The 21,002-nt window shown below is 42.3% G+C and overlaps 1 protein-coding gene across 9 annotated transcripts in view; it reads right to left on the bottom strand.

Moving 5' to 3' along the window:
• Positions 1-21,002, bottom strand: part of ANKFN1 (ankyrin repeat and fibronectin type III domain containing 1) — a 275,486-nt gene that overhangs the window by 27,177 nt on the left and 227,307 nt on the right. For all 9 annotated transcript variants that reach the window (XM_039501569.1, XM_039501570.1, XM_039501567.1 and 6 more), the window contains 5 exons: positions 19,738-19,828; positions 14,933-15,040; positions 6,928-7,027; positions 5,361-5,493; positions 4,577-4,693 (listed from right to left, as the gene is read on the bottom strand). In XM_039501569.1, coding sequence (XP_039357503.1) covers positions 4,577-4,693; positions 5,361-5,493; positions 6,928-7,027; positions 14,933-15,040; positions 19,738-19,828 — 549 coding nt within the window. The remainder of the gene's footprint in view (positions 1-4,576; positions 4,694-5,360; positions 5,494-6,927; positions 7,028-14,932; positions 15,041-19,737; positions 19,829-21,002) is intronic.

Here is a 21,002-nt window from a genome sequence, read left to right as displayed (position 1 = left end):
AAATTATTTCCAGCCGTAAAAGTGAGGGGACACCAAATATGTGCGGAATGCAGGTCAGGTAAATCTGGGACTAAAATGAGTGCTGTCTCTTGACAAAAGGGACTTTTGAGAGGTATTTATCCACCCCTTTTACTTTGAATACCAAAAATGTGCTAGACAAAAACAGCAGAGACCCTAACACTCTGCCAGGGCCAAAAAGTTTCTGGCAAAATATCTGAAGATTAAAGAAATTTATTAAAAAAGAACAAAACTAACCTCTGTCAAAATCCCTTTCCCCACATAGGAAGCATCAGCTTGTTGATGTGAGCACACTGACTTCAGTGACCAGCCACTGAAGAGATTCCCAGATGTCTTAAAGAAAAATGCCTAACATTTAAAATATGCTCATTACTGTTGGAGTTTTCAAGAGATCTACAGTACGCTGGTGAGGGGTGGGGATTGTTTAAAAGGAAAAACTGAATTGACAATGTAGCACATTGTACGTATAGGAAAGTATGTAGCTGTACTTTAACTTAATGACATTCTGTACTGATAGATTATCCTGAGTTGATTTATCTGCACTTAGCAGGCACTATTTACTTATAATCTGTATTATTAAATTGTTTATAAACTAAGCACTCAAGATAGTCAGTACAGTGGCTGTCATTTCTAAGTGGCTTTAAGTAGCTATTTGAGTTTTATATATCCCTCTCCAGGGCATACTGTAGAAGGCTATATTGCCACATGCTCTTCTTTTTTGCTGCCTGTAAAGATTAGCCTCCTAACCCGAGCAGCATGGCACGGGCTAGATTTTGCAGTACGTAGTGGCATATGTGTCCAGTAAGGGGATGGGAGACAGTCCGCTAGCCAGAAGCTGGTCATATATTTGCCATTTTTAATTAAAACAGTTGAAATGGGATTATTGACAGCACTAGATTCTGAACTGAATCCCAGCAGACAGAATGGAAGAGCTTATGATGACTCAAGAACATATTGCTAGGACACAGGCAAAAACCATTTTTCAGTCCCCCTGGCATGGCATTCTATCACATGTTTTGTTTGCTCTAGCTGTCTAATGGTAGCAGCAGGTAAAATTACAATCCCCAGTCTCTTTGAGTCCACCGATTCAGTCCTGTACCAGCTGTGTTGTCACTGATCTCTCCCACTGTGTCCTAAGTTCCTATGGAGTCAGTCTGTTAAACAGCCTCAATAAAGTTTATTCAACTGTATAAACTTTATTGAGACCCTTCATGGGTGGATTCCATTAGACCACATACTGCTAAAGGTTGGCAGATTGGTGACAGTCCTGTGTTCATCAGGGGACCAAAGTGACAGAACAAATGTTTAGGATGACAAATTTGCCACAAAACCACCAGAGCAGTATACCACGGGGAGAAACACACTATCTTTCTATGCTTCCAGCTCTTCTCTTATAACTGCTGCTAGCAAATCGAATGCAATGTGCACAGTATCTTGGGTATCTCAAAATGCAGTCTCTGTACATTTACAGCGAGTATTAACAACAATGATCTGTTAAAGACAATCCATGCAGGCAAACTGAAACTCAGCTCAGCATAGGAATGTGCACCCCAGAAACCGAGCTAGCCACCCTACATGGAGGCATTCAGCAATATGGTGAAATCTGTCAAGTGACCACTCAAAGTGCTGACAAGCATCTATTGTTTAAAATAGGTGGCCCTCTAATAATGGTTATGTCTACACTTCAAGCTGTGGGGGGAGGGGGTGTCCCAGCTCAAGGAGACATACTCATGCTAGCTCTCATCAACCTAGCATGGTAGCTGTGGGGGCATGAGCTGCAGAACAGGCTGGCTGTCCTGAGTACACGCCTAGGGTCACAAACAGGTACAGACCCAGCGTGGCAAGCCCATCCCACCACTCACATTGCCACGACTAGTTTTTAGCACAGTAGCTTGGTGAGAGCGCCTGCAAGTTTTCAACTTGAGCTGGGACTCACATCTCCTCCTTGATTGGTGCAGACACACCCGAAGATGGATACTCCAGACATTTGTAGATATTTTGGGGGCTGCCTCCCAGGTCAGGTGGTTGCCTGGGAAGGCTGGTCTCTTGTACAGCTTTCATTGTAGATAAATATAAAACTAATAGAAAGATATTCTTAATCATGCCCACACAGGGCTAGTTAGTCACCAGGTGCCAGAATGTCCCGGATGCCATAAAACTCAGTTCTTGCAGTGACCTAGAATAGGAAGAAAAACTGTCTTGTGGTTACACACCGGCTGAGACTCAGGTGAGCTGGGTTCCCTCCATGACTCTGCTCTAGATTTTCTGTGTAACTTTAAGCAAGTCACTTAAAAACCCTCCCCCTCCGTGCCTCAGTTTCCCTAGCTGTAAAATACACCAAATACATTAAAGTTTGTGATTGGGATGGGGGTGGGGCATAGAAATACTTAGATAGATTGACAGCTCTAGTATATCCCAGGTAAGTCGTTTATTTCATCATGCAGTTTCCTGAGATCTAGGATTATTATCATTATCGACAATTGTTTACATCTAAAGACCCCATTGTGTTAAGCACTCTATGTACGCATGACACTCCACCCTCCCCAGAGAGTTTACAGTCTACATACACAAATCACACAAAAGGCGGGAAAAAGGAAGTGTTATTGATGTGGCTGATCAATTTTTTTTTTGAGAATCTCTATTCAATTCTGTAAGCCTATGGCCAGGAAGGATGTGTGACAGGTTGTATCACAGAAACCCCCTTGGGGCTGCCAGCTGATGTGCCAAGACTACTTCTGCCCCTGCTTTCCCTGCCTTCCCAGCTTGGGACTTCAGTGCCCTGCCTGGTGTGAGCCAGACCCCCTAGCCTGCTGCAAACCCAGACCCAGGTCTGAACCACGCCCCCTAACAGCTGTACGCTTCATTGAAAGCAGGTTAAAAATGTTCCTGTCTTTAACACTCAGATGCCCAACTCCTAATGGGATCCAAACCTCAAATAAATCCGTTTTACAGTGTATAAAGCTTATACAGGGTAAACTCATACATTGTTCACCTGCTATAACTTTGATAGAGAGATATGCACGGCTGGTTGTCCCCCGCCACCCCCAGGTATTAATATATACTCTGGGTTAATTAATAAGTAAAAAGTGATTTTATTAAATACAGAAAGTAGGATTTAAGTGGTTCCAAGTAGTAACAGACAGAACAAAGTGAGTTACCAAGTAAACTAAAATAAAATAAAATAAAATAAGCCTAATACAGTAATAAAACTGAATACAGATAAAATCTCACCCTCAGAGATGCTTCAATAAGTTTCTTTCACAGACTGGACACCTTCCTAGTCTGGGCACAATCCTTTCCCCTGGTACAGCCTTTGTTCCAGCTCAGGTGGTAGCTAAGGGATTTCTCACGACGGCTGCCTCTTTTGTTCTGCTCCACCCACTTATACATTTTTTGCATAAGGCAGGAATCCTTTGTCCCTCTCTGGGTTCCCACCCCTCCTTCTCAACGGAAAAGCACCAGGTTAAAGATGGATTCCAGTTCAGGTGACATGATCCCATGTCACTGTAAGACTTCATTACCCACTTGCCAGCACACACGTATACAGGAAGACTTACAAGTAAAACAGAGCCATCTACAGACAATTGTCCTGGTTGATGGGAGCCATCAAGATTCCAAACCTCCACTAATGGCCCACACTTTGCATAATTACAATAGGTCCTCAGAGTTATATTTCATATTTCTAGTTTCTGATGGAAGAGTGATACATTTATACAAAAAGGATGACCACACTCAGTAGATTATAAGCTTTGTAATGATACTTTACAAGAGATCTTTCGCATGAAGCATATTCTAGTTACATTATGTTCACGCTCATCAGCATACTTTCATAAAATCATATAGAGTGCAACATCACAGGATGGTCTTGTGGTTACACCACTGACCTGTGACTCTGGAGAGCTAAATTCAATTTCTACCACAGACTTCACATGTAACCTTGGGCTTCCATTGACCTGTGATGGGATTTGGCGATATAACTCCCTCAGGCTCCTGGGAAGATCCAAGCCTTAATGTCTCTGTAAAATGGGTATAATAATGCTCCCAAACTTTTGTCTGCCATGTCATTTTTGCCCACAAGTTCTTTGGGGCAGGGGCTGTCTCTTCCTGTGTGTGCGCCCAGCACCTTCCACAAAGGGGCTCTAATCTTGCTTGCTATAGGTGCTACAGTAATACAAATAATGGTAATAAAAACGTCTTTTCCATATGAGGCATCTCAGCTTTTGAGTAATGTATCTCAGGGTTATGACTGCTGCTCTCTTTTGGTGTGTCCCCGACCTGCAAAATCTTGGACTTATTTGGAATCTTTATTTGCTGCATTATGTTTGTTTCTTCTTCTGTCATTGTTTCTCCTTCCCCCTCTTTTCCTAGGGTTTAGTTTTTACATGATCACTCTTTTTCCAGCAGGAGATATAGGTGCAGCAGCTCACTTCACAGCAGATGTTAACACTACTCCCAAGGATGAGCCAGTGGGGAGTGCTAAGGCAGAGAACAGCTGGCAGCACCTTCCCTCAGAGACCATGAATTAAATTAACGACTGAAAACATGCAGTGCAACTAACCTGTAACTGTGCAGTTGCCGAAACCATCTTTTGCCTGGCTTGAAGTGCTGTTGATGAGGACATGGATATGGACATATTCTGCCTCAGCCATCTGATATCATCCCACATACAAGACAGCTGCAAAATATATGTCACAGTTCAATCCCCTTTGTTCTCAGTGCTTGAAAAGCCGGCAGCAAAAATAAAAGCATATTTGGCTTTGGAAAAAGCAGTAGCTATTGTTCATTTTGAGTTTCTGTGGGTGGTACCAAAGTAGATAGTTATTGATTGGAGAGAAAGAGGGAGCGAGAAAGATACCATATCTAGCTACAGAAAGAGAGAGCATTTCATAAACAGCATGCACCTATCTCAGTCCATCTGTGGATTTTCATGTAAGATTGATTCAGTGTCCACTTGGATTAAAAAATAATGTGAAGATGTGGGCAATCAAAACCCCAGTCCTTGAAACTTCTGGTCAGTGGTTAATGTTCTTTAACTCCATCCTTCTTTCCCCAGAAGCTCTTAAATAACTGTAACTGGAAATAGGGTCATGTGGGATTAGACATCTCAGTGAATGAATTCTGCTTTGGCCAGTTCCCTCCATGCCCATCAATGGGTTAGACAGGATTTATCCCTTTAAAAATGCTAGAAGGAAAAATAACTAACCCAAGCAAAAAGTACTGTGCTTTATCACTTAGCTTCTTCACTGCTGTTATGTTTTGTTCTGGAAATATACTAAGGTTGGAGCAATTTCTGGTATAGACAATTTATTGAGAGACAATATATGAAATTAGGTGCCAGTTACCTTTGTGAACCACAGAAAATCTTGCATAATGGAACTGGTGTGTGAGTCATCAATTTCCACAATTGGGATTTGATCTTCATTGGTTACTAACAAGTTGTCTTTGTAATAAAATATGACAGCTATGTAGAGTCCACTGAAAGGAAGAAAGACAAACCAGAAAGCGAGCAATCAGAGTCTCAATAGTTATCAAAATCAGCACCAAGTGTCCTGGATAGGCAAAGACACATAGATCCACAGATTTTAAGGGCAGAAGGGACATTTTTGATAATCTAGTATGAACCTCTTGCATAACGCAGGCCATAGAACTTTATCCAGTGATTCCCGCAAAATGTGCACAGGAAATGTATTGATCCGACTAAAGGAAACTACCACAATGTAGTTATCTATGATGCTAATCAGCACAGCTTGCAGAGGGATAGCTCAGTGGTTTGAGCATTAGCCTGCTGAACCTAGGGTGATTGCAAGTTCAATCCTTGAGAGGGCCACTTAGGGATCTGGGGCAAAAATCAGTGCTTGGTCCTATTAGTGAAGGCAGGGGACTGGACTTGATGACCTTTCAAGATCCTTTCCAGTTCTAAGAGATAGGTATATCTTCTATTTATTTTTAAAGTAAAACAACCCACTGACTTCCATTTCAGCGGGAATTTTGCCTGAGTAAATAGTGCATGACTGGGGTCATGATGTTTTCTGAAATCAATGTGCATGTTAGTATTTTGTACCAATAATGGGCCAAGTTCTGCTCTCATCTACACCAGTGTAAATCTGGAGTAACTCCACTGAAATCAACAGAGTTATTATGGATTTACATAAATGTTCCAGGGTATAGTTTGGCCAGCATATCTGCAAAACTCTTCATAGAAATCATTCCTTTCAATATTTACTCTTGTAATTAGTTACATACATTAACCAGGCGCTTTAGGGAATGTAAAGACCCCAGAGAGCACTTTTGGAAGAATCAAAACTCTTATCAAAATACAAAGAAGAAAAAGCAAACGGAATACTCTTGGTGATGAAAGAAGAAGTAATCCAGTGTGGGCAACTTTCATTTACTGAAACCAAACCATCAAGGCTCAGTGCTGCCTGGGTCACCAAGGTCGCAGAACTAGCTAAAAATATTAGGGACCTCTCAGGTGGGTTGCTTGCTGGTGAAGGGGTATTATAAATGTAGGCAAGCAGGCTGTCTACACCCTACATTTTATGTCATAAACAAATGACATTCCATTATTGAGCAGCAACAGAACCAGCATGTCAAAAACATTTAAATAACAGCGTTGTGGTTTTGCGTACAAGGTTCCATAATGTTATAAGTCCACAGCCAGCAAGACAATGGAAAGATTCCCATTGACTTCAGTGGGTGCTGGGCTCAGGCTCTATGAGCCTCATTTTCCACTCAGCCACCCCAGTTTTTTATACCTTCATGGACTTCACCACGGTTATGTCTGATTTACTGCAATTTAAGCCATAGGAGAACATGTCCATAGCTATGTCTGAGCTGTGGTCTTTTTAGTATCTAAGCTCTCATCTGTAGATAAATTGGCATTTTGGGTAAATGAAATATAGGACAAACCGTTTCAGAGTCTTCACAAACTTGTTTGAAGAATGGAAAAGATGCTTCAGGCTCCTGGAGACCGATTGCTTGCGACCAGCATTCTGTAGTTTAGAACTTTCTAAAATGGAAAATAAAAACCAACAAAAAAAAAATTCAGAGTGTGAACTTCAGGGTTACAGTAAAATATAAAGAACATTTGTCTCGTCCCATCTCATTACTTTCAGTATGTTTATGCCTATCCACAGACAAGCATTTCAGAAATGCATCCCCTTTCCTTATGTATTCATGCTGTCGGTGATAAGGAAGATTAAAATGACCTCCTAATGCCAATGAAATCTGGAAAAAAATCTTGTTAGTTTGCTCCCAAGCAAGGATGGGCCTGAACCAGTGCCATGGATCTTGAGCTTTAGGCCATTCAAAATCTGGTTCTGAATTTTGCAAATGGTCCCTATAATTATAATGGGTGGAAACAGCTCCAGATCTGAACTTCCTTGAATTTTATGATACTTGAAATCACATTTCAAATTTTGTGACTTGAGCCCATCTCTACTCTCAAGCTCCTAGTAATGGAACGATTGACCTCCTTGTTTTGGTTTTAAACTCTTAGAAAGGAGGGATGAGACTTATAAAAGCAATGCCAGACAGTAACAATTTGGTGACATCAATAAAAGATTAAATAAGACAGCGTAAGTGTCTACATGAATACTTAGTTCGTGGCAAGTTGAGGTGTAAATCTACCCTACTGTGAGTCTGACTGTAAAAGAGTGATGGGTGGAACAGGTTTGATAACAGAAGAAATCACCCTTTTTGGAGGTTCTAAAATATTTGGTTAATGTTTTATTGGTTAAATTGCTTTTCGTTTTCTTGAGTCTTTGCTAAAATAGTGGTCTGAGGGCCTGATCTGATATCTTTTGAAGTCAATAAAAAGACTCCCAATGGGAGTTGGGAGGAACTGTTATGAAAGTGCTCTACAAAAGATATATGTAAATAGTTTTTAGAGGCTATGCCAGTAAATAGCACTCAGGAACTTGCAGCATTGTGCAACAGTAAAAGTTGCTGTTGTGTTTTGCATATTGCTTTTGGTGTATAGCTTTTTCCATGCAGCTCTCAAGAGGAGCAGGCTTGCAAAACTGGTTTTACATTGACAAAACTCCATTTACTTCAATGGAGTCACTTCTATTTAATACTGGTGTCAGAGAGAGGAGAATTGGTCCCAGAGAGACAAGTCTCATGGTATTTCTGGCTGATCTGGAAAGAAAGAGCAGAAAATGGTAATTGTGTGAAATTACAGTTCAGTTTTAAAGGGCCAAGATGTTCTGATTGATTAGATGAAGTTTGGATAAGCATCTGGACTGAACCTCCAATACACTTGTAGGTTAACCTTTCTGTGTTGGAAAAGCCTATTATCCTGCCAACTTTTTGCAGAAAACTGTTTGTTGCATGTTGCTAATCGGTCTCCTTGGATATTCTCAGAGTAACATATTTTCCTCGTGCCTCTAATGCTAAATAGGAGGTGTCTGACTGTGTCTTCTTAACAAGTTCTAAGTCTGAACATTTAAATTTGTTCTTGTCAAAACTCCATCTGTGGAAGTGTTCAACATATTTTAAAATGATGAATAAATTTGCACCATAATTAGCACATTGAAGACCACAGAAAGAAGGTACATTGTTAGCATAATTATTGTTCTGCCGAACAGCAAATGCAAAGAGAACAAGTGAGGCGAATTTATTATGCAATGCTACAGTTCAGAGATGGGAAAAACTTATTAGGTCATCAAATCCATACTCTTTCCAGTGCAAAACTCTTCTCAATAGTATTGTCTCCAGTGCTTTGTCTGGTCCAGTTTTAGATGTCTCAAGCTAAGTTCTTCCCTTGGAAGATTATTCCTTTTATCATTATTTATTCTTTGCTAATTGTATTTTATTAGTGCATAAAGACCCCAACCAGATCATGCTTCCACTGGGCCAGGCTCTGCAAAGACACAGGGCCAGATACTGTCCCATTACTTATGCTGAGTAGCTGATTACTACACAAGTATTCTCATTGACTTGAATGGGACTACCTGGGTAGTAAGCTGCTACTCACCATGAGTACAGGTAGCGAAATCTGTCCCATACTGTAAAAGAATCTCGTCTCCAAAGAATTTATGGAAAGGATTTTCAAAAATAGTCAGTATCAGGGCTGGCTGGAAAACAAGAATTTCGTTTTGTGAAAAAAATTGAGGTTGTTGCTCTTTCTTCTGCCTGGTTTTGAGCAGGAATTTGAACCTGGGACTCCCACATCCCAGCTAAGTCCCTAACCACTGAGTTAATGGCTATTCAAAGGCAGGGGCTGTTCAGCCCCCACTATCTCCTTCCTCCCCCAACGCCTTCTTCTCACTCTCCCATTTTGACCAGAAATTCCAACATGGGCCCGAGGAAACATCCAGACCATTTTTTTCATCAACACCTAGAAGTTTCTGCAAAAAGTTTCAATTTTGGCAAATTTGGCATTTTCTGATGAGAAAAAAAACACGTTCCTGAAAATTTCCCACCCGGCTCTATTCAGCATTAGTGTAACACTGCTCCCATTGAAATCACGGACAGCACAGTTAGGTCAAAATTAAGGGATTTAAACATCTCAGCCTACAGTCAGAGACAAGATGCAGGAGGTGGAGGGAAGCCAGGAGAAGAGTAATCTGAGCAATCATGTCACAGTTAGGTCTCCCATTAAGTAATGTTATTCTTTGTATTGCAGTAGCAGCCAGATGCCCTAACTTGCTAGGCACTGCAACAAGAGCTGGTTCTAGCCCCAGAGAGTTTACAATCTAAATAGTCAAGACAAAGGAAAGATTATTACCCCTGTTTTACCAAGAATGAGAAACTGAGGCAGAGAGAGATTAAATGAGCGGCTCGAGGAAAGCCAGGCGTTGAAGCCTGTCTCCCATGCCAGTGCCTTAACTAGGGTTATTCCTTCTCTCATGCCCTCTCCAGATCCTTTCTCCAACATTCATCTTCAATTTACTTTTCCTTAATTTTACCCTATTACTCCAAGCAACACCCCTGACACCCTCTTCAGTGTTTACATCCTTCCAATACGGGTTCTGCCGGCCCTCCCGGAGAAAGACAATACTTGGAAAACAGTCTCATGGATCATTATTACTTCCCTGTGAGTGTATTTCAGTGTATCTCCATAACGTAAGCCAAACACTGGGTGAAAGCTCATGGATCATGCTTCCTCTCCTCCCTGAGTAAAACCAGTTTAGCAATACCATTGCCATCCTAATTATGTAAATTAGATTCTCTCTTGTATATGGGGGAGCTGAGTTGCTACAGGCAAAGCAACATAACTCCACATAAAACGCCCAGCAGAGATTATAGCACTGAAATAATAGGGAACATTTAAAGTGAGCGTACATGCTATTGGGCTATTCAGTGGTTTGGATGCAGTCCACAGCTTCTTAGATGCCAACAGCAAAAGAAATAATGTAAAAGTATATAAAAGACTGTAAACTTTCCCACATTGTTGTTCGCTTTTGTTTTACAATCTTCTGTAAGTTGAAGCCAGCAATGTGGAGCTGGGATTAGAGGATAATTTGAATCCAGAGGAAATGGAATTTTAATAGTCTGTTATTTAATTAACTAATAAATAACACAGAGTGCCGCTAATAGTAAAATATCAGTAGCAGCAGAGCAAGTCTACATTAATAAATGATAAGACAACCACGCTATGAGCTCACTTAACAAAAGCCTTAGCACAAATGTTTACTGGCAGAAATTAGGGAATTGCTAGTGATTAGATTGAGATCAGAAACATTGAAATTTGGATCGTGCTAAGCAATTAACTACCAACGTAAATTGATAACATGGGCAGTTTTTCTTTCTTTAGGTAGGATGTCGAAATGTTTCTTTGTTGTCCACCAAATAATGGGAAATGCAACTGATATTTAAAAAAGCAACATACATAGATTTGTGGAGGCATAAGAGCAAAATTGTACCCAGGCTTCCAGTGTACGATAATGGCACCAGTCTCTAAAGGAATCTCTGTTAATTGCTCTGTTCTGTTTTCCTGACATGGAAAGGGTCTGCTCGTCGATTGTCCCATCACTGCAGAAGCAAGTACCTCTCTCCCAACTGGTGGAAATGAGAAGTAACTCCTTTGATGTTGATGGAATTACACCAGTGTCAGAGTGTTAACAAGGAGCCTCCAACCCAATGAGGCCAGGGGTTTCCATAAAAGTTAGATTCATGTAGAGTGAAATTCAACCATGCAGAGGGTCAGCATAAGTCCTATTCAGTACTCAGATCCCACTTACCCCTATTTGAGGGCATAAGCAGTGCCTAGCCCTTGTAGTGACTTGGCACATGGGGCTCAAATTCACCCTGTGCGAAAATAAATCCAGTGGTTGGAAGCTGAAGCTAGACAAATTCAGACTAGAAAAAAAGGCGTACATATTTAACAGTGAGCGCAATTAACCATTGGAACAACTTGCCTACGAATGTGGTGGATTCTCCATCACCTCAAGTCTTTGTATCAAGACTGGATGTCTTTCTAAAAGAGATGCTCTAGCTCAAAGAGAAATTATGGGCTTGGTGCAGAAATGACTGAGTGCATTTCTCTGGCCTGAGTTATACCAGCAGTCAGACTGGATGGTCGTAATGGTCTCTTCTGGCTTTATAATCTATGGATAGTTTTGTGTGTTGTTCTCAACCCATGGCATCGTGAAAGCCCCCTCAGGCCTGTTATTTCATATTCACGCTAAGCATTTAGTCCAAGCTAAAAACTTTAAAAATATGATGCACCATGAAAACAGAGCCTCCTCCCACCCCTTTGCTAAATGAAGAAAAATGGGTTCTACTGCTTATGAAACAAATTACTACTAAAATATTTTTAAAAACTAACCTCTGACTTGTCCAGTAAAATATATTTACAACTAGGTCCCAGAAAGAAAATATTTGGAAAGCATTTCAATGAAGACAGGGGTCTCTCTTGTAATAAAACACCACACAATTACTTCTCCCTGCACAGAATTTGTTTGGAATCAATGATCCTACGTTAAAAAAAAAAGCACTTAAAAATACAACTGAAGTGTTGCCAGGACATATGTAATTGTAGTAACTTGGTTACGCTATTCTGTAGCATGGTATTATGAAGACAAATGGATGACTTTGTTGTTTGTAATCATCAGGATTTTCCAGAAGATTAAACATATGAAAGCAAAGCTTCCTGAGCAATTCCCTAGGAGATTTCATCATATCACAGAGCAGGTTCAAAAGCAACAGCTGATCTAATTCCAAAAGCTCTTAAACTCACTGTACATTCCAGTGTATTCTTCCTGGTGCTTTTGTGAGCTTTTCTACACACCAGGCCAAATTCCAGACTTCCGTGCAAAGCCTGACAACCAGGCTTTGTGCAGAGCTCTTTATGGAGTCTGGGGAATTTACTCCTCCTCTGTCATGCTGGGGCACTAATGCAGCTGCTGCCTTTAGAGCTCCCCTTATATAGGGAGGTTTTGGTCAGTGGGATCTACATAATCATGGATCTATTACTCATGTTCTCTCACCAAGGCAGCATGGGCTAGTGAACTGAGCACAAGGCTGGAGGCCTGTGTTCTAATCTTACTTCTACTACTGTCTAGTCTTAATTTCCACTAAACACTGGGCCTGATTCTGCTCTCACTTAAACTAATGGAGTTACACGGGTAAAAACGGTCTGAGAGCAAATTCTGTCCTATTCTTTAGCTGTGCCACGGAAACAGACTCAGAGGGCAGCTGACGTAAATCAGCAAAGCTCTGTTGAAGTCAATATACCTATGCTGATTTACACTGGCTGAGACGCTTACCCTCAAATTTAAACGTTTAACCTGAGGAGCGCGGTGTCACCCAGTGGATTTGACATAGGACTGAGTGTCAGGAGACCAGGCTTGTGACACTACGTCATAGCCACTTCACCTCTGAGCCTCAGTCTCTTCCTCTGTATAATGGGGTCATGACATTTACTTACACTCTGATGGACGCGTTGTGAGGCCTAACTCAATAATGGGCCGGCTTCTCAGTTGGTGTAAATGAGTGTGGCTTCACTGAGATCAGTGGAGCTGTGCTGATTTACCCCAGCTGAGGGGCTGGCTCAGTCTTTGTCAAGTGTTAGATTGATGAAAACTATTATGAAAGCCAGTTCTCAGTGGACAGGACTCATGAGGTCCTTCTGTCCTTCCAGCCCGTGATCCACCCACTAGACAGACAATTCTTCTCCTGCCACAAACCTAGCTTTCCGTTCAGCTCGACAACTCCCCACTGCAAATTTCAGAGCAAAAGTGACCTTGCAGTTTCCTCCCCACCACTGTACTTCAATGCAAACAGTTTCCAGGTGCCTCCAATTTCATAAAAAATATTGAAATGGAAGGTGCTGACACCAGTTACACAGCTTAGGCAAGTTTCCAAAGGCCCTTTTATCATGTTACGAGTCTCATTCATCCAACATGTGATGCTTTGCTACAACACAAGCGATTGAGAATTTTTATATGATCCAAAGTAAGAATGTTGTCATGGCAGGTGCTGCCAGATGGTACTGTTCCAGAGAGTCTTCCAAATTCTTTCTCTTAGCATGCAAGAAAATGCTCAGGCCTGGGAAAACTCACCGGATGATTGTTAGTTTTGCTAGGCAAGGAACAGGAATGGGAGTTGTGAAAGCGGCAGCTGAGTTTGCTTCCTGCCTTGGTCTCCAATTGGAGTCAATTCTTGAGGCGGAGGGGTTCCCTAGGAACTTGGCATTGGCTTAGGGCTGAGATTCCTGAAAGAATGGCTTGCCCTGCATGCAGTTTGTGACCACTTCTGCTCCAGGACTGGTGTGTGTGTGCAAATAAAACAAGTTCCACTTAGAATATATCCAGACTCTGTATCATTTGTTTCTCCTCCACTGCGAAGTTGACCTGAAAGACCCTGGACATCTGCTACCGTTCAGAGAAGGGAGACTATCCCATGCAAAACAGCTCCTCTCATAGTCAGATATGAAGCCAACTATTTAAGAGTCAGAATACGCAGTCTGCAGCTTCACGTCCAAAATCCTCTACAAATCATGGTGTTTTTGTGAATCTTCATTAGAGAAACATTCTATTTTCTTGCAATATCTCTTTTCCATTTCCAAGCAACACCGCTGAATTAAGTTGCCATAGCTACAATGGGACTGTGGCAGACCCTTGATCATCATGATTATGGCATATTTGCACTCAGAGAACTAAGGCTGCATCTTTCATTTTCAGTCTTAAGCACTTCTGTGAATGTGAATCGTTTGAGGCAGCTTGGAATATGATAAGTAAAACAGCAGGGGAAAATGACAACTTTGCGGTAGTTTGATTTCTTCAGTTGAAATCAAATTCCAAGCATTATTCCCATTAGGAATCGGATTTAAAAAATAAATAGTAACATTTCAACAGTCGATATAGAACAGAGACTTTTAAACAGCTTTAAAAAGTATCCCAGCCTGCTGCTTTGACTCTCGAGCTATCAAAGGCACAGTCTGTTTCCCATGAATGAAGAGCGCAGAACTGCTGAGATTCGAACCCTCTCCCCGTTTTGGGTTGTTACGTTAAAAAAATGTAGCAGTCTTGCCTTCGCACTGGTTAGTGCAACAATTTTTCATTCCATTGGCACCACCTCTGCTAGAATACATAGCGTCTCTCATTTAGAGGTGGCCAAGACCTCTCTGTTGATCCAAAATAGTTTTTAAAATAAATTATTGGGAGGGAGGGAGGGGAAGAAAGAGAGATCCTTGAAGCTTTTTCATGGATTCCTGTGTGAAAACGATTTGCAGGGAGAACAATTAAACGAGAGCCGGGGGTGCATGCTTGCTTTCACATGTTTGCATATGACTTATTGCAAGGGTTAAGAGCAAGATAGTACGCTCAAGTGATTCCAGATGGGCCAATATTAATATCTTTCTTTTCCTGATGAATGAGAAGGTCTGACCCAGTTAGGAAACTGCTAAAATTACAGGCGCCACGGAGGCTTCGACTGGTTCCCTACCACAGGTTTTTTTTCTCCTTACCTCGGCAACTGTAATGCTGATGAGCCGCTCGAACCTGCTGAAGGAGACGTTCCAGGGCTTCAGTATGTCCCCAGTGCCTAGGTTCTCTGCCATCGCAGTCTTTCCAGTCTGGTGAACAAAAGAAATAAACAAATGGAAATGGAAAGGAGCAGAAAAAGGCTTAAAAATGTTTTCTTGCTTCTCATTTTTCCTGGCTGTTGTGGGGTTGGGGGGGGGGGAGAGGAGATTTGCATATATGCACATGGGATGGGATGGCACTGCCTACACCATAAGCTTCCTCTCCCCCTGCAAAATAGATAATATAATAACAAGGTAGGGCTAGAGTTTCAAAAGAAATCAGCTCCCAGCAGCTTCTGTTGTGACAATTATTGCCAGAAACATCTAGCTTAGGTACCTATATGGCCCCCCACTGCCATAGCTGGTCAGAAAATGGGGTTTACCATAGCAACTGAATGTCTCACAATTGTTAATATATTTATCCTAACAACCCTTTATTCCATTTTACAGATGAGGTGCTGAGATACAGAGAGAGACTAAGTGACGTGCCCAAGGTCACACAGGAACTCTGTTGTGGAGCAGAGAATTGAACCCAGGTGATGGTACCCAATTCATTGGAACATCCTGGCTAGCTGGACTTAGTACTTTTGAAAACCTGGTCCTGGTTGTGGCCGCTGAGCCCTGAATATTCCAGCCAGACATGGTACTGACAAAGCAAGAAGCCCTGGTTTCTGCCCCAAATACCCTCAGGGCAAAGAACCAGGGCCGGCTCCAGACCCCAGCACGCCAAGCGCGCGCTTGGGGCGGCATTTTGCCGGCAGGGCGGCAGGCGGCTCCAGCAGACCTTCCGCAGTCATGCCTGCGGGAGGTCCACCGGAGCCGCGGGACAGGTGGACCTCGCAGGCATGACTGCGGAGGGTCTGCTCGTCCCGCGGCTCCGGTGGACCTCCCGCAGGCATGTCTGCAAGAGGTCCCCCGGAGCCGCGGGACCGGCGTGCTTGGGGCGGCCAAATTCCTAGAGCCGCCCCTGCAAAGAACGTTTGCTAGCTAAAAATCTCAGCCTTACTAAAACCTTCTATCACAAGCTCCCAAATTCTTTGTCATGGGTGTGAGAAAATCAACCGAGTTCATGGAATCCAGGCGAGCCATGATTTCACATCATTTTAAATTTTATATTCACACTTCTTCTATTTACAAAAATAAAATGAAATAAAATTAAAAAAAAAAAACAACCACCACCCACCCACCCACCCCAGTTTCACAAATAAAAGCGTGCCCTTGGCGTGTCAGTGCATCAACAGATTCCTTCTTCTCTTCTTAGCTGGCACAGAAGACAGGTGCCCCCAACTAACTGCTCACTTGCCGAACATACAGTCCTAATTTAAGCTGAGAGTGACTTATTCCTTTTCAGCGACTCAACCTGCCAGAGACCTAAATGTGCTTTGTCCTTGACCTGCTACTATGATAACAAGCCCCACATACGGGTGGATGTAGCGGACTGTGGCTACTCCTATAGTCTGTGGGCTATTGCCACAGCTGTAGAGATATGTTAGATATTCTGGTGGATGCCCAAAGCGATAACTTTTGGGGGGTCAATTCTCAGCTATATTCAGTATCTATTGGGTGCAGGTGTGTGGGGAGACACATAGGAATCATTTGCCGCTTACGGATCCAGGGGCTGGCTGGAGGCAGGTTCTACAGGCTGGTGTCATTTAGACCAGATCAGCTTGGCATGGCCCTCAGAGGGGCATCTGGCAGCTGGGGATCACCAGAGCACAGCAGCATTCTGGCTACACCCCTTTTATTGCCCAAGTTTGCCTCAGGTACATTCACTGGACCTGGGGGTGGGGAAGGGGTTACAAGCCAGCACTCAAAGAATCCCCCATGCCAGGAGAATCTCCAGCCAGGAAGATTAACTGACTTTTCAATCCCTTGGTGCCTTGGCCTGGAGTGGGATTCAAGCTTGAACCCTGGATCTTTAATTCCACTACCACAGTGATTCTTAGCGACCGGTCCATGGACCGGTGCCAGTCCCTGAGATCTCCCTGGCACAGGCAGCAAGCCGGTCTCTGGGATCAAAAAGACTGAGAAACACTGCACTAGCATATTTTTCTGGCGGTCCTTATAGACCGTTTTATAGAGTGTTAAAGAGTCTAACTTTAGTTTATAGCTTAGGGCCGAATTCTGCTCGGTTACACCAGTATCATTCCAGGGGCACACCGCCCTTGCTGAGCACTTGCTTGGTTAGTTTTCAAAGGCAGTGGTAAAGGCAGTCCCCTGGAGAAAGACCTTCTCACTAGAATCAGTTCTGCAGACTGTAACTGGACCAACGAATGCTGCATCTCAAGCTGAAATTCTGACGCTAACGTTACCTCATAAAAAGCGTTTAAACTTAGGCTATAAGAGTCTCACTCGAGCTTGAGCGTGTGTCATTGACTGGTCCCTTTCTACTGTTGCCATGCCTGCCTCTTCTAAAAATCCCACTGCAGCCTGCCATGAGTTCTCCAGGTGCAGCGGTGGCACCGTTGTCATAGAAGGCATAGCCTAGGAGGAGGCAGAGGAAAGGTGGCATTACTTCACCTGGATTCTCAGCTGTTGTGGGGACAAAGTGGCCTTAATTCTCACTTACCTGGGGCTGCCTATGGCTGTTCTGCAACTCTGTGTCCCTGCAGCACCGAGATCTATGAGCACTTCCTTTCCCACTCGTGATCCTCCAGAGCAACAGGGTCCACAAGGAAGACCACTGTACATTTGCTTATATCAACCCTAGGCTGCTCCTAAACTAGGGACATTCTCTCTCAGGCCTCTGTAGCACCATAATGTTGCCAAAGCAGCATAGGCAGGCAACACGGTTTTGGTTAGGGTTGGTCAAAAATTGTCCATCAAAACTTCTTTCGACAGAAAACTGGGTTTTTTGACAAAAGGCAAAGTTTTGTGGAATGTGCCTGCTCCCCCCAAAATGTATGTTTGTCAGAAAACTGAAAAAGCCAATCACAAAAATGTTCACTTGAAAACCAATTTTTTTGTGGGGGAGGAAAGTTTTCAGTAAAAAAATAAATTCAGTTTCTTTTAGATGCAAAGTCTTAACTTTCTGCAGGAAAATAAACCCCATTTTCTGACCAGCTCTTGTTTGGGTTCAATAGCGCCTGATGGAAAGAAAGTCCACTGAAGTCTGTGACAGGATTTCGTTTGACTTCAATGGGCTTTGGATCGGGCCCTTCTTGCAGAGTATTTTTAAAAGGCTGAACAAGAATACAAAGAAAGAGGCACTGTCAATACAATATTCACAGAATAATACCTCAATCCAACACAAGGCTGCGGTATAAAATGCCACATGTTTTGTCAGGGGTCTCCTGCTCTGCAGGGCGTATTCTGTTGACTGACACTGAAGGCTGGTCTCCACTTACCGGTGGATCCATGCTGCAGCGATCAATCCACCAGGGGTCGATTTAGCGGGTCTGGTGAAGTCGCTCTCCCGTCGACTCCGGTACTCCACCGGAACGAGAAGCATAAGGCAAGTCGACGGGAGAGTTTCTCCCATCGACCCAGTATGGTGTAGACACTGCTATAAGGTGACCTAAGGTACGTTGACTCCAGCTTCGTGAATAACGTAGCTGGAGTTGCGTAACTTAGGTCAACCTAAACCCATAGTGTAGACCTGCCCTAAGTTCCTGGAAAAGAGACAATCCCTTTCTTTAGGGGGCATGGAATTTTAAGGCTTCAGGAACCAAATTCTGCTCTGTTATGCTGGTGTAATTTAGAGTAAATCAGCAGAATCACTCCAATGTAACAGTGAGCAGAAGTTTGTCCCAGGACTGTACTACACCAAACATAGAGGATTTCGTTAGAGTAACTCTGGATTTATATTGGGGTAAGTGAGAGCAGAATTTGGTCCCAGATACGACAGTAGTAACAGCCTCAATTACCCAAACTCCACTTCCCACAACTCTCAGATAGGTAGTGTCAGTCCAGCTTCCTTTATGTTCTCACATTACCATTCAAGCTTATTAACTGGTTACATTAGCCTAATAAAAGAAAGTGCGAATGCAATAAAATGAAAACCTTCCCCACACTAATCAATACAAGGGAAGCTGTAATGTGCCTAGCCAATTCAGCAGTGAGTACTAATCCAGGAAAAGTGACTAACAATAGGATGCAATTAGGATAAATTAAAAAATTGCAAAAGTCAAATTATGGTCCCAGTGGAGTTTCAGCAAACCCACCATGATTTTTAAAAGGAAGGAGGGTTTCAGTCATGTGGAACATTTTAACTACTACTTAACTACTGCTGTGAACATGCATACACATACGTATCTCTACTTATATGAGCAGTCCATTGACTTCAATGAGAATTAACACCCCTCAGAATCTTAATGGACTGGACCCACAATGTTTGCAATGCACAGGGCACAACTGTCTGCGCTATCAATGTTTTCCTGATGGTAGTTCAGATTCAGACTATGATCTGCTCTTTTCCTTACATTAGAGAAAGTTCAATACGACAGAAGCCTATTAACGGACATAAGGATCAAAATCCAAACCCTTGTGAACATATGTGTGCAGGATCAGGTCCTAAATAGACATCATGCTGACAAAGAACTGGAGAAAGTGTGGAAGTGGTAACAGTGCAGGACAATTAAAATATATATAAATTCTTTCCAGGGTTTTTTTGTTTGAAGTTATATTTTATTTATTTCATGCCTGGGTGACTTGCCCATTTTCGTATTTGACCCCAATGGGTCAAATTCACTTTAAAAACAAAAAAATAAAGTAGCTTTAATAAATCAATCATGGAGATCTTAACCTACTAGAAGGAGAAGCACAGGCAGGAGTGGTAGTCTGTGAAGGTCCCCATCCCTTCATATTGTATGCTGACACACGAGCGTAATAACTTTGGCCCTGCAAATGCATTGAAATGGAAACAGAAGGGTATTAAATATTTCATTTATAAATATTAACAATAATACTCTGCACTTTGCTTCTTCAATGCCTCATACAAACATCAACTAATGAACCCTTATCATAGTGAATTTTAAAATTACTTTAGCCAGTTCTACTCATACCCTAACTCATACCTAATAGGGCCACTGAACTCAATAATTGGTGGAGAGATGTTAAATGACTTGCCAAGGGTTATACAGTGAGTCAGTGGCAAAGTGGTGAAATCAGCGAGATTAGTATGTACATACTGCTCACTCCAAAGGTCGTAGAATCAGGGCCTATGAAAATCTATAATGAAGTAATGATTACAGTTTTAGGGTTTTTTTGTTTGTTTGTTTGTCTCCTAGCAGTAGAGTAATCTCTATGACTGGGATCAATAAATATCTGCTTTGTTTAAATACTAAAAAGTTTACCCAAAGCTTATCTAACTGTCCATCCTCTTTGGTCTAAAAACTGGGCTGGAGTTGTCATGAGAACAGGTGTTTTTGCTAGATTTACAGCACTTCCAATTCTAGTTCGGTTGGAAAAACTACAGAAATAGCCTCCCTTCGTGGTATTTTGGTCCTTCTCCTCTGGTCCTGGAGGAACCCAGGAAGCACTGAGGCTGGCAAAGGTGAAACACAAACAAACTAAATCTTAAAAACTTTTCTGAAGTTGAAAATAGGTTCTGGTTCAGTTCAAAGATGACTGATTCCTTACTAATCCAATCTATTTCGCCCATTGCTTGTCTACATGGCACCACAATCTGGACTAGGGGTGTGTGAACTGTACAGTGCTCTAACGTGTTGTGCTGTAACTGCTCCATGTAGACCTTGCTGGCACAAAACTAAAAGATGCCTAGCTCACACTGATGTACAGTAGAACCTCAGAGTTACAAACACCAGAGTTACGAACTGGCTGGTCAACCACAAACCTCATTTGGAACCAGAAGTATGCAATCAGGCAGCAGTAGAGACAAACAAACAAATACAGTACAGTATTTTGTTAAATGTAAACAACTAAAAAAAAATAAAGAGAAAGCAGCATTTTTCTTCTGCATAGTAAAGTTTGAAAGCTGTTTTAAGTCAAGGTTCAGTTGTAAACTTCTAAAAGAACAACCCTAATGTTTTGTTCAAAGTTCTGAACATTTCAG

The sequence above is a fragment of the Mauremys reevesii genome, linkage group 15 (assembly GCF_016161935.1).
Source record: "Mauremys reevesii isolate NIE-2019 linkage group 15, ASM1616193v1, whole genome shotgun sequence".
Lineage (NCBI taxonomy): Eukaryota > Metazoa > Chordata > Testudines > Geoemydidae > Mauremys > Mauremys reevesii.
Note: the sequence above shows the minus strand (reverse complement) of the source record. Positions and strands in the feature narration are given on the sequence as shown.